General features: G+C 42.9%; 1 protein-coding gene across 2 annotated transcripts in view; it reads left to right on the forward strand.

Moving 5' to 3' along the window:
• gpsm1b (G protein signaling modulator 1b) overlaps positions 1-14,961 on the forward strand; it is a 147,137-nt gene that overhangs the window by 74,655 nt on the left and 57,521 nt on the right. For both annotated transcript variants that reach the window (XM_047051065.1, XM_047051066.1), the window contains exon 10: positions 3,193-3,263. In XM_047051065.1, the coding sequence (XP_046907021.1) occupies positions 3,193-3,263 (71 nt within the window). The remainder of the gene's footprint in view (positions 1-3,192; positions 3,264-14,961) is intronic.

A 14,961-nucleotide genomic window follows, 5' to 3' on the forward strand; every position in this document is an offset into this window, starting at 1 on the left:
CTAGGATTGAGGCCTGCCTCACAGACATCTCCGCCTGGATGACCAAGCACTACTTCCAACTGAACCTCGGCAATACAGAACTTCTCATCATCCCGGCCAAACCCTCCATCTCCCACGACCTCTAAATCACCCTGGGATCTGCGACGGTGACCCCTTCATCCTCTGCCAGGAACCTTGGGGTTACCATGGATGATGAGCTCTCCCTCACGGCCCACATTGCTGCGGTCTCCCGGTCGTGTAGATTCACCCTCTACAACATCCGGAAGATCAGGAGATACCTGTTTTAGCACTGCACTCCAATCGCTGTGAAATATTTTTTACTGTTGCTTGCTTTTCTACAGGTACACTTGCACTTATAGCGATTCATGTTGTTTAATTGTAACTTGTTTAACTACATGCTCTTATGGTTCTTCCCTTTGGCACTTATTTTGGTTGTTCAAAATATGTGCTTCATGTTTTGGCTACCCGCAATGTTTTTGGGGCATCTTATCAGTGACCTATGCACTTTGTAAAGCTCTCTCTTGGAAGTCGCTTTGGATAAAAGCGTCTGCTAAATGAATACGTTTAAATGTATTACTATTCGTAGTTAGCTGACTCTCTATCTACCTCTGACATAGAGCGGAGCACTATGATTCCATTCAGCCTCGTCCAAATTGAGGGAATTATACCTGCTAGGTTGTAGCATATAATCCAGTTCCCTAAAGCACAGGATGCTGTTGTGTTAGCCAGCGACAGTCCTAGCTTCCAAACACTTCTAAGCACTTAGTTAGCTTTGTTTTCCCTGTTTTTGCGCTGTTGAGCTAGTATTGTGGTGGGACTGATAGATTATTAAAGCAATTAAACACAACAGGGGGATCAAACGATGATCATAAGTCCTGTGGTGCAATCGATGCCATTCAAAATCCGATTGGAGTGGATAACCGCAAGGCGGTTTTCCCTAGTTACAGCGCGGACAGTCGGTCACATGACCCTTCTAGTCGTCAGACAAGAAAGTTGTTACATAAGGGATAGTGCCCGACGAGGTGTACAATCTCACACAATAATGGATGATGTGGGGGCTGGTGCAAGGCCATAATCATAATACATATTGGCGGGGACACATCCCCCCCCAATATTCAAATCTGGTCAAAATGTCCCCCCAATATGTTGATATAATAATATAAATGTGCTGCTACGCTACGACGCACACTATCCGAAATTATCATTTAAAAAAAAGTATTCGTCCCCCCCAATGTTGACTCCATGGCTACGGCCTTGGGCTGGTGTATTGACCAATAACCCATGGGTTGTGCTGATCAATGGCACTTCCCTTACGGAAAGAAAATATATATACCAATATATGATTTGAAATACATTTTAATATATTGTAATATATTATTTTCCATTACATTGACCAATATATAATGTATGGAAATACATGGGATAATATATTGATGATATATTGCTAATATATTATAAACTATAATATATATTCATGTAATATATTGCAATATATTGCAGAATACAGCAATGATTGCCATTTTCCATATATTGCAATATATGGAACATTAATATATAATATATGTGGTTATATATCCCAAAATATATGCAATTTATATCCCGCTTTATATGGGAACATGTATGGGTAATATATCTAAAGATATAGTGTCACACGTATGCTTCATATATGGTAGAATTTATTTTAAATATATGTAAAATTATATGGAAAGATATATTGTACAATGCATGTGTATATAAATGAGAACATGCCCATACAATGTACAGACAGATATGGTGATATTTACATTTAGTCCTTTAGCAGACGATCTTATCCAGAGTGACTTACAGGTAAGTTACAGTAAGTACAGGGACATACCCCAAGGCAAGTAGGGTGAATTGCCTTGCCCAAGGAAACAGCTTCATTTTTGCGGTTCCGGGAATCGAACCGGCAACCTTCTGATTAATAGCCTGATTCCCTAACCGCTCGGCCATCTAAGAAGGTATTCTAAGAAGGTTGTCGACGGCATTATTGCGAATGGAATCCCGATTCAAACAGTACCACCTGCTAACTGAAAATGTGCCCCCAAAAACGTAAATACCGTAAGATTGACATTTATTTAGGGGATATGGCTGAATTAGAAGTTTGCTGGAAGCGATCATTGTCATTATATATTTCAAATATTTTTCCATATAATTTTACCTATATTTAAAATATATTCCACAATATATTGAACACATATCTGTACATTTATTTCATGTATATCTTTCCATATAATTAGGATTCCCCCGTCAGGAATAGGCTTTAAGGTGACTTCCGCCTGAAGTACCCTGCAAAGTTTCACCTTAATATGTGAAAATATGACTGAATTTGAGCTGTTTGAGCTTGGACCAAATGTGACTTTGATTGCCATAGGAGAAACGTCTTATTTTATTATTCAGTAACTGAACACTGCAAAGTCTAGATCTTGGAATGGCTCAATTAGATGAGAGGTTGTGCTGGTAAACGAAGGGTTCCAGGTTAAACTCCAGACATAGGCATCTTTTTTTTTTTTAAACAGTTTTTGGTTTTCTGGGTAATCCCGGTGTAACTATCTATTATGTCAATTTTACAATATTTTGCCATTTTGAAGGAGGAATTCGCCATTGCTGTTTGCAGCTATATTTTTTACATATAATTCAAATATATTCTACCATATATTAAACATACATGTGACACTATATCTTTACATATATTACCAATGCATTATCCAATATAAATCGGAATACATTATGGTAGTATATATAGATATAAACTGCATATATTTTGGGATATATAAACACATATATTATATATTCATGTTGAATATGTTGCAATATATGGAAAACGGCAATCATTGCTGTATTCTGCAATATATTGCAATATATTACATGAATATATATATATATTATAGTTTATAATATATTAGTTATATATTTATCATCAATATATTATGCCATGTATTTCCGTACAATATAAATATTACATCCCATATATGGACATATATTACCTAATATATCACATGATATTTTCCAATATACTGCAATATATTTTCCTTCCGTAAGGGTTGGCATGACTGCAGCACACCCATGGGGGAATTGGGTGATGTACCACACCCTCTCATGCTTTAAAGCTTCAACAATAAACTCTTATGAGTGGAGTACTTCTCAACAAGTTTTTTTTGTCTTTTCCACCAGGAGCAAGACCTAAATTTGCCAAGAGAAACAGCATGGACAGTGTAGAGCTGTGGAAGTATTCCTCAGATAAGGTAATCATACAAAACACAACATACTAATTGTTAAAAATGTTATATCTATTTACCCTACAATAACATTCTACTGTTTTCGACTTTTTTATGTTCATAATGGACTTTCTTTTGTTGTACTTTTTAATCCTCCCATAAATGTATTTTGTGCAGCAATGAGGTTCACATTTTACGCGGGTCAGATACTTTAATGGGAATTATATAACATAATGTCACATCATATTTCACATGTAGTATCTGGATGCTGCTTTGTATTATCAATGATATGTACAACAATTCTACAAGTGTCATTAGTTAACAAAGCCATTACATTTACATTTATTCATATAGCTGACGCTTTTATCCAAAGCGACTTCCAAGAAAGAGCTTTAAAAGTGCATAGGTCACTGATAATAACAACAAGATATCCCCACATTCAATTTAACCATAAATATTGGAACAAAATATGTATTAATTACAAAAAGATTACAAATTATACAAAACATGTTGGACCATTTCAACATTGCTAATGGGATAGGTAGGCCTGTCTGCGTTTTTGTAGCGCGTTCCAGTCCGGGGTGCAGGAGGAAAGCGCAACACGCATATCAGGCGCAGCATTCAGTCTGTTTTTGTGCTTGGTCTTCATTTTGTGAGCACAGAAAATCCCAATTCGCACATGTACGTGGTAGTGAAAGGAATAAGCATTGAAATACTGGCCCTACTGAGGACAGGATATTTTGACGAATTTGACCATTAGTTTGTTTAAGAAATCGCCACTGGCAGAGATGCAGATCGTGACAAGGCGACCCCAAAAAAATCTCTTGCGACCCACCTGAGGGTCGCGACCCAGTCTTTGGGAAACACTGTTCTACTTGATTGAACATCAAGATGGTGCCGATCATGGCTGCCTCGGTTGCTGGGTGCGCCCTGTTTTGTACTGTTTTGTCTTTTAATTCAGTGTTCTGCCAAGATATCCGGGGTTCTCTAACAAGAGAAGCACTTGTAAACATCAGGACTACAACTCCTGTGGATCTATTTCCCACTTTTCTGCTTCCAGCGGCAGATTTAGTGGGAATTATAGTCAAAGCCACCCTCGGCTTTGTCCTAGCAGCGAAGCGTCGTAGGGGAGGTAAACGGGCCGGTGCGACTTGGTCGACGCGGAGTGTGCACAGCGTTACCGGGGATATTTCTCTCCAACAGGCGTTCGCTGAGCAACAAACTGGATGCTACTAGTGTGGAAAAACAGAGACTTTCGTTCATCTTAAATTTAAACATATTCATTTAGCAAACGCTTTTATCCAAAGCGACTTCCAAGAGAGAGCTTTACAAAGTGCACAGGTCACTGATAATAACAACAAGATAGCCCCAAAGCATTGCGGGTAGCCAAAAACAAGAAGCACACATTGTGAACAACCAAAAAATAAGTGCCAAAGGGAAGAACCATAAGAGCATGTATTTAAACAAGTTACAATTAAACAACATGAATCTCTAAGTGCAAGTGTACCTGTAGAAAAAGCAAGCAACAGAAAAAATTAAAATAAGATGAACTAAAATAGAATATTTCGCAGAGAATACAACAGTTTAAATCAGTTACCACTAACCAACAAGTCTCTAAGCAAGAGTCATTGTGATCCTTGAGGAAACTAGCATTGGGTTCAGCAAACCATTCCTACATTTACATTTAGTCATTTAGCAGACGCTCTTATCCAGAGCGACTTACAGTAAGTACAGGGACATTTCCCCGAGGCAAGTAGGGTGAAGTGCCTTGCCCAAGGACACAACATTTTGTGTGGCCGGGAATCGAACTGGCGACCTTCAGATTACTAGCCCGATTCCCTAACCGCTCAGCCACCTGACGTCCCTAAGTCCCGTTGTACTCCCGGAACAAGTGTTGGGCCTTCTCTTGAAGGTGGAGAGACAGTCTGTGTCTCTGATGGAGGTGGGGAGTTGATTCCACCACTGGGGGGCCAGGCAGGAGAAGAAGTTGTGTTGGGACCGGGCGGTCTTGAGCGGTGGGACCACCAGGCGGTTGTCTGAAGAAGACCGTAGGTGATGGGTGGGGGTGTAAGGCTGCAGGAGAGTTGATGTAGTCGGGTGCAGTCCCGTTCACTGCTCGGAAGGTCAGTACTAGGGTCTGGAATCTGATGCGGGCCGTGATGGGTAGCCAGTGGATGGAAATGAGGAGCGGAGTAACGTGGGAGCGTCTGGGTAGATTGTAGACCAGGCGTGCAGCTGCGTTCTGAATCCTCTGAAGAGGGCGGGTTGCGCATGCTGGGAGACCGGCGAGCAGCGAGTTGCAGTAGTCCAACTTGGAGAGGACAAGTGCTTGGACAAGCAGCTGGGTGGAGTGCTCAGACAAGTATCTCCTGATCTTCCGGATGTTGTAGAGGGTGAATCTACATGACCGGGAGACCGCAGCAATGTGGGCCGTGAGGGAGAGCTCATCATCCATGGTAACCCCAAGGTTCCTGGCAGAGGATGAAGGGGTCACCGTCGCAGATCCCAGGGTGATTGAGAGGTCGTGGGAGATGGAGGGTTTGGCCGGGATGATGAGAAGTTCTGTTTTGGCGAGGTTCAGCTGGAGGTGGTGCTCGGTCATCCAGGCGGAGATGTCTGCGAGGCAGGCCTCAATCCTAGCTGAGATCCCCGGATCGGTCGGGGGGAACGACAGGTACAGCTGCGTGTCGTCAGCGTAGCAGTGGTAAGAGAAGCCATGGGAGGTGATAATTGGTCCAAGTGAGGTGGTGTGCAGAGAAAAGAGGAGGGGTCCAAGGACGGAGCCCTGTGGGACCCCATTGGAGAGCTGGCGGGGGTCTGACAGTTTGCCTCCCCAGGAAACCTGGTAGGATCTTCCCGACAGGTAGGATGAGATCCACTCGAGTGCAGTGCCAGTGATGCCCACCTCAGAAAGTCTGGAGAGCAGGATCTGGTGGTTAATTTAATTGTATCAAACGCTGCAAAAAGGTCCAGCAGAATGATAAGAAGGGTGGAGAAGGTGGAGAAAAGTTTGTGGGGGTTTGAAGCTGAGTTAATTTTGTTCAGAAAGTAGAGGGTTTTAGCACCAGTTATGTGAGAAGAGAAGGATTTAAGGAGGGAGTGATACTTATCAAGGTCCAGACCGTCTTTGGACTTGTGCCATCTCCTCTCAGCTGCTCGAAGGGTGGACCGCTCTTCACGAATAACATCCATAAGCCACGGGCAGGAGGGAGAAGATCGTGCAGGCCTGGTTGACAGGGGACAGAGAGAGTCAAGTGATGCAGTTAAAGTGGTGTCGTGGCAGTGTTAGTGGGGTGGAACGAGAACTCGTCAATAGGAGGGAGGAAGGATGTTACAACAGAGGAGAAATGGGGTGGGGATAGGGAGCGGAGGTTGCGCCGGAAAGTTACGAGGGGAGGGGAGGTAGGAGGAGTTGGAGGGGAGGAGAGACAGAGAATTGGATAAAGTAGTGATCAGAAATGTGCAGTGGGGTTATAGAGGTTAAGTCAGTGATACAGTTACGTGTCAGGATGAGATCTAGCTGTTTGCCTGCCTTGTGGGTCGCCGGTGTGCTCAGCAGCGTCAGGTCAAAGGAGGTCAGGAGAGACAAGAAGTCGACAGCCTGCGTTCCTTTGAGGTGGATGTTGAAGTCCCCAAGGACTATCAGGGGGGTTCCATCATCTGGGAGGACGCTGAGGAGCATGTCCAGCTCCTCCACAAAGTCAGCTAGCGGTCCTGGTGGGCGATAAAGAACAATTAAGCATGCTTTGATAGGATCGGTTAGTATCACATAATGGTGTTCAAATGATTTGGCAGTAAAAGAGAGTGGTGTGGATGTGTATCTAATATGTGGGGAAAGAAGCAAACCTGTCCCGCAACTCGAGTGGTTGACGGAGAGAGCAGCTGGAGTTGCAGTGTTCTCTGGACGGATCCACGTCTCTGTCAGCGCAAAGGCATTTAGAGAAGCATGGAATGCAAACGCCGAGATGAAGTCTGCCTTGTTCACAGCGGACTGGCAGTTCCAGAGCCCTAAAGGAAGAGAGAGGGCAGGTGGAGAAGATCTGGATAGGTAGTGAAGGTTAGAAGTTGACCGTAGTAGTGTAATGAACAGGAATGCTAAGGAAACACATGCTAGCTATGAATACATTCTAGGTAGAATACAATTTAAATATGAATAGGTTGATACTTATCGGAAAAGGTGGTCCGGCCCCGTCGGCCTTCCTTGGTGGACTACCGCAAGTAGACTCCCTGTCTTTGTTTGACTGAGTCCCGCAAGTAGACTCCCTGTCTTTGTTCGACTGAGTCTTCGTGCGCCGAGGCTGCCAGACGAGGCTGTCTCTGTAGTGCTAGCTGCTTTAAATATGCTAATGCACAGATACGACGCCCCCAATTACTGTCAAACAAAAGAATACCCTGAAACCGAAAATGACTCACTGGCTAGCTACTCTTTGACCAGTTTAAACTGGTTATCTAACTGCTGACCCTCCAACTCTACCCAAGAGACTAAGTTTTAGCTAAACTCAATATAATACTACAGCCTTGATCACTCGCTGTCAATGCGGCAGTCTCGAAGTTCACTTCAGTAGGACGCTATACGCTCTCAGCTGATTCCAGGTGACTGCTGCTTTTAAACCTAGACCCTAGAATCTACAATGCCCCCAATTACTGTCAAACAAAAGAATACCCTGAGTACCCTGAAACCAAAAATGACTCACTGGCTAGCTACTCTTTGACCAGTTTAAACTGGTTATCTAACTGCTGACCCTCCAGCTCTACCCAAGAGACTAAGTTTTAGCTAAACTCAATATTAAACTACAGCCTTGATCACTTGCAGTCAATGCGGCGGTCTCGAAGTTCACTTCAGTTCGCTCTCGTATAGCCCCGTTTTGTGCTTTACGGAGACATGGCTGAGTGAACTGATCCCGGAGTCTGCGCTACAGCTAGCAGGTTTCAAACTGCTGAGAGCGGATCGTGACTCCCAGCTTTCTGGCAAAACGAAAGGCGGTGGTATTTGTTTTTTCATTTACAGTTAGCGCTAAGCTACAAGGCAAACTAGCTCATATCAGAGCCAGTCGAAGCCAGTTTGAGAGATTTGCTTAAAATGAGTGTGTGTGTGTGGGGGGAGGGGGGGGGCAGGGGGGGCATGGGGCACAGACCTAGTTGGCTTTAGAAGGCTGTCAACGGGGCATGGAAGCTCATATTGGGTCAATCTTGGTGTCATTCAAAAGGGGAGGGTTCAACTGACATTTTGATGCCTTTATATTGTGAATACTCAGTTGCTAACCGGAGACAAGACCACTTTTATGTAAACAAGTTGTTTCTTCCGTCGGCAAACTTGCATAATGAAACGAAGGTGTTCTTTGTGCGCCAATCCTGGGAATCAGATAAAGCACTCCAATGTGTTCATGCTTCAGTTTTTGTGTTTCAGTAATACTAATGAGGGATTTAGCTATTATATATGATAGGTCTAAGTACCACCTTTCATTAGAGATTACAATTATGAAAAATAATACCTTTTTACCCTAAGAATTTGACCTTGGTTACAAAGGGTCATTCTGGAGTCTCCAAAAGGCCCTTTTAGAAAATGCCTGGATGTACTCTTATAAAAACATGTGGCAAATATGAATATATTGCTGTATTATGTTTGACTTTTGATTTGAATTGGGTAAGGCTTCAAGTTGTGGTCCAATTCTGTCTTCCAGCTAATACCTACCACCTCTAGGCCTCTTCACGCCTCTGTTTTCAAAACAAAAATAGGCGGAAATAGAAACTCTCACCTTCTGTTCAAGCTTCTATTACTCAACACCAGTAGGACTGACAGGGGTCCTGACAACATGGGAAATAACTTCAGTGTCAGCTTTCAAAAAAGACAATTTTCATGCTTGTACTCCAAATGGTTCAAGAACAACTGTCAAGAGCTTAAAGACGGTTAACCACCAGATCCTGCTCTCCAGACTTTCTGAGATGGTCATCACTGGCACTGCACTCCAGTGGATTGCTCATCCTACCTGTCGGGAAGATCCTACCAGGTCTCCTGGGGAGGCAAACTGTCAGACCCTCGCCAGCTCTTCACCCTCTACAACAGGGGTCGGCAAGTAACTTGGGCCACGGGCCAGTATTTTTCCTCGCCACTAGACGGCGGGCCAGAGTCTGGGTTACTGCCTATTTAGACGCTGCGATAGGTGCCCTTGCGATACGTGCACTCGCAACAACTAGGCCTATATGGAGAATGGGTAGGTCTACTACAAATAGCTAACGATAATAAACCATGTGCATGAGCCCATTGGTGGTCTGTTAACGAACTGTATCAACATGGTCGTCACTGTCATCCCAACGTGGTGGGTCGTCATCGTTGGTGCACATAAATACTGTCATCAAGTGAGAATAGGATTACTAGGACCTAGTCAAGGTTTTAATGTGAGGTGAAATCGGAACTTCACATTAATGCGAGCAAAAATTTAATTTTTTACCTGGCTTTTTCAGTTCCTCCTGGGATCTTATCCCTTCCATTTTATTTTTTTCGCTTCAGCTTAATCTAGCTAACTCCCTCCACAACAATAAATTATGGTTTGTGTTTGAGAAACATGCGCGACAACTGAACTGCACTTTTTAATGCACGGTCTGATCATGCGCTTAATTAGATTAAAACATAATGTAGCCTATTAGCTTACTTTTCAGTCACACAGTAACTTAACAAACTTAAGGCATATCCTGTTATTCGGTGTGTGAAAAAAACAAAGAGAAAGCAGGCGATCTTCTGGCCCAATTTATAAGCGGGCAAAGCGGCCCACCGTGAATTCTCCCTATTCTCCCGATGGCCATTCCGGGCCTGAAACTATAAATTAATAAGCAATGTCGTGGGGGGTGCTATCGGGGTGCTTTGGTCTTTCTTGGGGGTGCTGAAGCACCTGCTAGCCCCTTCCTAGCGCTGCCATAGAGAGCGCTGCCCATGATTACTAACCATAACTGTGCTTTCACCTCAGGCGATCTGTCAGCCGTGAGGTGTAGCGATCATATGGTAGCGATGACATGGCGAAAAAATACTTCAGAAAAGTCAATAAGTGTATTCGACTTCATGCAGCGACGGCAGCGCCGACAGCCGGCTGCCTTGAAGCTGAGAATGCCATTGGTTACTTCAAGTCAACCGGGCTGCAGGCGACGCCGGCGCTGCATGAAGTCGACAACATCTAATGACACCATACCCAGTTTCCGGTTTCAAAATAAAAGTCGACGGGGAAAAAAACGTTATAAAAAATATATCATTGGAAATATTTTGACGGGCCAAATAAAATCGCTGGCGGGCCACAATTGGCCCGCGGGCCGCCTGTTGCCGACCCCTGCTCTACAACATCCGGAAGATCAGGAGATACTTGTCTGAGCACTCCACCCAGCTGCTTGTCCAAGCACTTGTCCTCTCCAAGTTGGACTACTGCAACTCGCTGCTCGCCGGTCTCCCAGCATGCGCAACCCGCCCTCTTCAGAGGATTCAGAACGCAGCGGCCCGCCTGGTCTACAATCTACCCAGATGCTCCCACGTTACCCCGCTCCTCATCTCCCTCCACTGGCTACCCATCAACGCCCGTATCAGATTCAAGACCCTGGTACTGACCTTCCGAGCAGTGAACGGGACTGCACCCGACTACATCAAGTCTTTCCTGCAGCCTTACACCCCCACCCGCCACCTACGGTCTTCTTCAGACAACCGCCTGGTGGTCCCACCGCTCAAGACTGCCCGGTCCCAACACAAGCTCTTCTCCTGCCTGGCCCCCCAGTGGTGGAATCAACTCCCCACCTCCATCAGAGACACAGACTGTCTCTCCACCTTCAAGAGAAGGCTCAAGACGCACTTGTTCAGGGAGTACAACGGTACTTAGGAATGGTTTGCTGAACCCAATGCTAGTTTCCTCGAGGATCACAATGACTTACTTAGAGACGTGTTGCTCTTGTTGCTTAGTGGTAGCTGATTTAAATTGTTGTATTCTATTTTTTGGTTAATCTTATATTTTTATTTTACTGTTGCTTGTTTTTTCTACAGGTACACTTGCACTTACAGATTCATGTTGTTCAAATTGTAACTTGCTAACTACATGCTCCTATGGTTTTTCCCTTTGGCACTTATTTTTTGGTTGTTCACAATGTGTGCTTGTTTTGGCTACATGCGAATGCTCTGGGGCTATCATGTTGTTATTATCAGTGACCTATGCACTTTGTAAAGCTCTCTCCTGGAAGTCGCTTTGGATAAAAGCGTCTGCTAAATGAATAAATGTAAATGTTATAGTAGGCTATTCATTTAACAATGTCAAAAAAGTCAATTTACATGTGTTTAGAGGGTGTCTGTTTTTTAATCAACGAAGTAAAGGTCTAAAAAGGACCTTGACCTACGTAGCCTATTGTTCACATCAATCATGGCGTGTCGTTTCATTTTGATGAAGCGCAGGATGTGGGACCTGTCATAGTACAAAGCTTAAAGGGAACATTCTTTCTGGAAGAAGTCACGTGGCCGTGTGCATTGCTTTTGCCGTTGTGGATTGTATGATCCATGTTTTACCTCTCGGCCTGCTTAAGAATAGGGTGCATGCGCGAAATTCGCTTGACTGCTTTAATCTGAAGTGAATTAGTAGGATTGCGTGAGCTGAAATTGGCCTTTATGGAACCGCTTTAGCCCCGCTTGACTTGCTAATTCAAGTCTGGTTTGGGACTTTAAGTCCAACTTATTTGAGCGGCCTTTATGGAACAGGCCCCTGATCTCTCACTTAAGAACCAACTGTAGTTAGTCTCTACTGAACTGAACAGTGCACAGCAATGGATGCACAAATGGAGATGGAGGGTAGGAGGACAGAGCTGGTCCTGACAAGAGAAAACAGGAAGTTATCGTTATAAACTAAAGTCTGAAACTAAACTTGCTAAAAGGTTTATAATTCACAATAATGAAATACCTTATTTTCTGCTGCAGGGCAGATCAACATGTATGTCCAGTACAACTGAATACGGCTGCATGATGTTCTGCTTCTTTTATGTGTTTAGCCCTCTGCAGTCCTGAGTGTCTTCACTGTGAAGTGGAGGGATCACAGAGGAGGAAGACCTGAAGGAACAAGTTAATATTACAATGTTATATTAGATGTACAATTAGTGTTATTAAAACAATTGCATTGATACAACATGAATACATGAATGAAAACAGAATTAAAACAAAACATTGGGAATCACATATGAAATTAAATAAGAAAACAATACCTTATTATCTGTTGTGAAGAAACCTCAACACTGGCAGGGAGAACATGTGTCTCTGTGGTCCTGCAGTGATGTGTCCACTGTTGATGAACAGTTAAGATGGTGCTCCAGGCCAAGACCGGCATGGGTCGTTACATATTACTCACAGGAGGACTGTGTCTTCTGTCCATCCGAAAGGAAATTTAACATTACAGAGGACACACAAGATCTGTCTCCTGTCCGTTACAAAGGAAACTTAACATTACAGAGGAGACAGGAAAATTCAAATGAAAATATAGCTGCAAGCAGCGATGCGGGTTCCTCCGCAAAATGGCAAAATATTATAAACATGTACACAGTAGAAGATCGAGACTTGGACAACAAGAGAGCAAAACGACTTAATGTTTGGCCAAAAACAATTCCAAACTCTCAGTCAATGCACAACTAACTAAAGTCATGTGGGCAACTGAGCTAGAACAGCGTTAATATTCAGCTCCTTGCAAGAATAGCCTGTAATAGTTTAGCAGCCGACTCTCTTGTCCGATTAAACAAAACAACATACACAATCAGGGTGACCAACAAGATTATATTAACTAACCAAAAATAACATTACAAACATTTAACTGAACGAACACAACAACTTAAATCCCTCCCAAGGCTGTTGTAACCAAACTATTTTCCACAAGTCTTTGCGTTTTTGGACGTGCCGCACTGCATGCTGGGTACCCAAGGGTGCTGACGCTGATTATCTAGCTGTGCTCCGACTGTGTGATATGAGTATTCGTTTTTTGTCAGCTTTGGGACAAAAGCTAAGAAACGGTTGACATTTCAAAGTATAATTGCATGACATTGCTTATGGTATTTCAGAATGATGTCTGCCTGTTTAACTAAACAAGTAATCCAAATTATGACAGGCCAAAAGACTGTGCCTGGATTCAAACCTGTGACCTTGCACTTTGCAGGACAATGTTTCAACCGATGGAGCTACCCGCAAGGCTGAGAAGTGCTGATCAGTTTCTGTCACAACAAAAAAAGCTGAATCCCCTGTAGCATGGCTTGTTCGATTCGGCCAAAGTTTAAACAGTTGTAATTCAATGATCTTTTGACATATCAAGGTGAAATTACGCATGGTACTTCAGAACGATGTCATCCCGTTTAACTAAACATATATTCAAATTTAAGACAGACTCAGTGTGGCTGGATTCAAACTTACAACCTTATACTTTGCAGGTCACCGTTCCAGCTCAATGAGCCATTCACAGTGTTGAGTATTGGCATGTTCAGTTACTGTACAAAAAAGTAAGCTGTTTCTCCTATGGTAAGCGTTGTTAGATTCAGCCAAGGTTGAAACAGCTCTAATTCAATCATATTAACATACCAATGTGAAATTGTTTATGGTACTTCAGAAGGATGTCATCTTGAACCCTATTAGGTTTGAAAAACCATCAGTCAAAATTATATTTGATTTATTGACACAAAGAAATTGAGGCAATGTGTACATTTACATAAATACACCTCTTTCAGCCATTTTGTATTTGATTCAATTGCCAATTGAGCCATTCCCAGGCATGGAATACACAAAGCTCAGTAACTGGATAAGAAAAAAAGCTGTTTCTCCAATGGTGAGCATTGTCAGATTTGGTCCAAGTTCAAACAGCTGTAATTCAGTCATATTTTGACATATCAAGGTGAAATTGTTTATGGTACTTCAGGGGCGTGTAACCTTAAAGCCTATTAGGTTTGAAAACCCATCATTCAAAATGAAATTTGATTTAGTGACACAAACATATTGAGGCAATGTGGACATTTACATAAATACACCCCTTTCAGCCATTTTGTATTTTATTCAATTGCTATAAGTAACATTTTTAAATACGTCAATGATACATATCTGTACAAAATGTCAAGTTAAATAGACCTTTGGTTCAAGAGAAGAGGAATTTTGAAGGTTTTCACAAATTATCACTGTACAGGAAAATCCATCAGGCGGACCTTATGGGTCCTTGAAGCTTTTTTGTTCGCCATGAGAAATAAGGCATGCACACCAAGTTTCTGAAGAATTTGAGCAATATGGTGGAAATGCAATCACTCTGAAAAGTGGACATTTGGGCGTGGCCTGTGGCGCCCCCTATGGTCTGATGTGGGCCAGTCTGCGTTTGGGCAGTTGTTGTGGCATATTGTATCAATATGCCAAATTTCAAAACTTTTTTACCAACGTGTTAATGAGATAAATTACAATAATAATAATAAATATAGCTGCAAGCAGCGATAGGGGTTCCTCCGCAAAATATTATAAACATGTACACTGTAGAAGATCGAGAGTTGGACAACAAGAGAGCAAAACTACTTCATGTTTGGCCAACAACAATAGGCTTAATGGGGATTTGAACTCATGAGCATAAGGTTACAAGTCAGTCTCTATCCTCTCTGCTACACACCAACTGTTGAGATTGTATGAATAGAAAGGGCAGAGTATTAGCTTTGGTCAGCTTTGCGACAAAGATTAGGAATTTCAAGGTGAAATTGCATGAATTTG

Source organism: Hypomesus transpacificus, unplaced genomic scaffold, assembly GCF_021917145.1.
Source record: "Hypomesus transpacificus isolate Combined female unplaced genomic scaffold, fHypTra1 scaffold_137, whole genome shotgun sequence".
Taxonomy (NCBI): Eukaryota; Metazoa; Chordata; class Actinopteri; order Osmeriformes; family Osmeridae; genus Hypomesus; species Hypomesus transpacificus.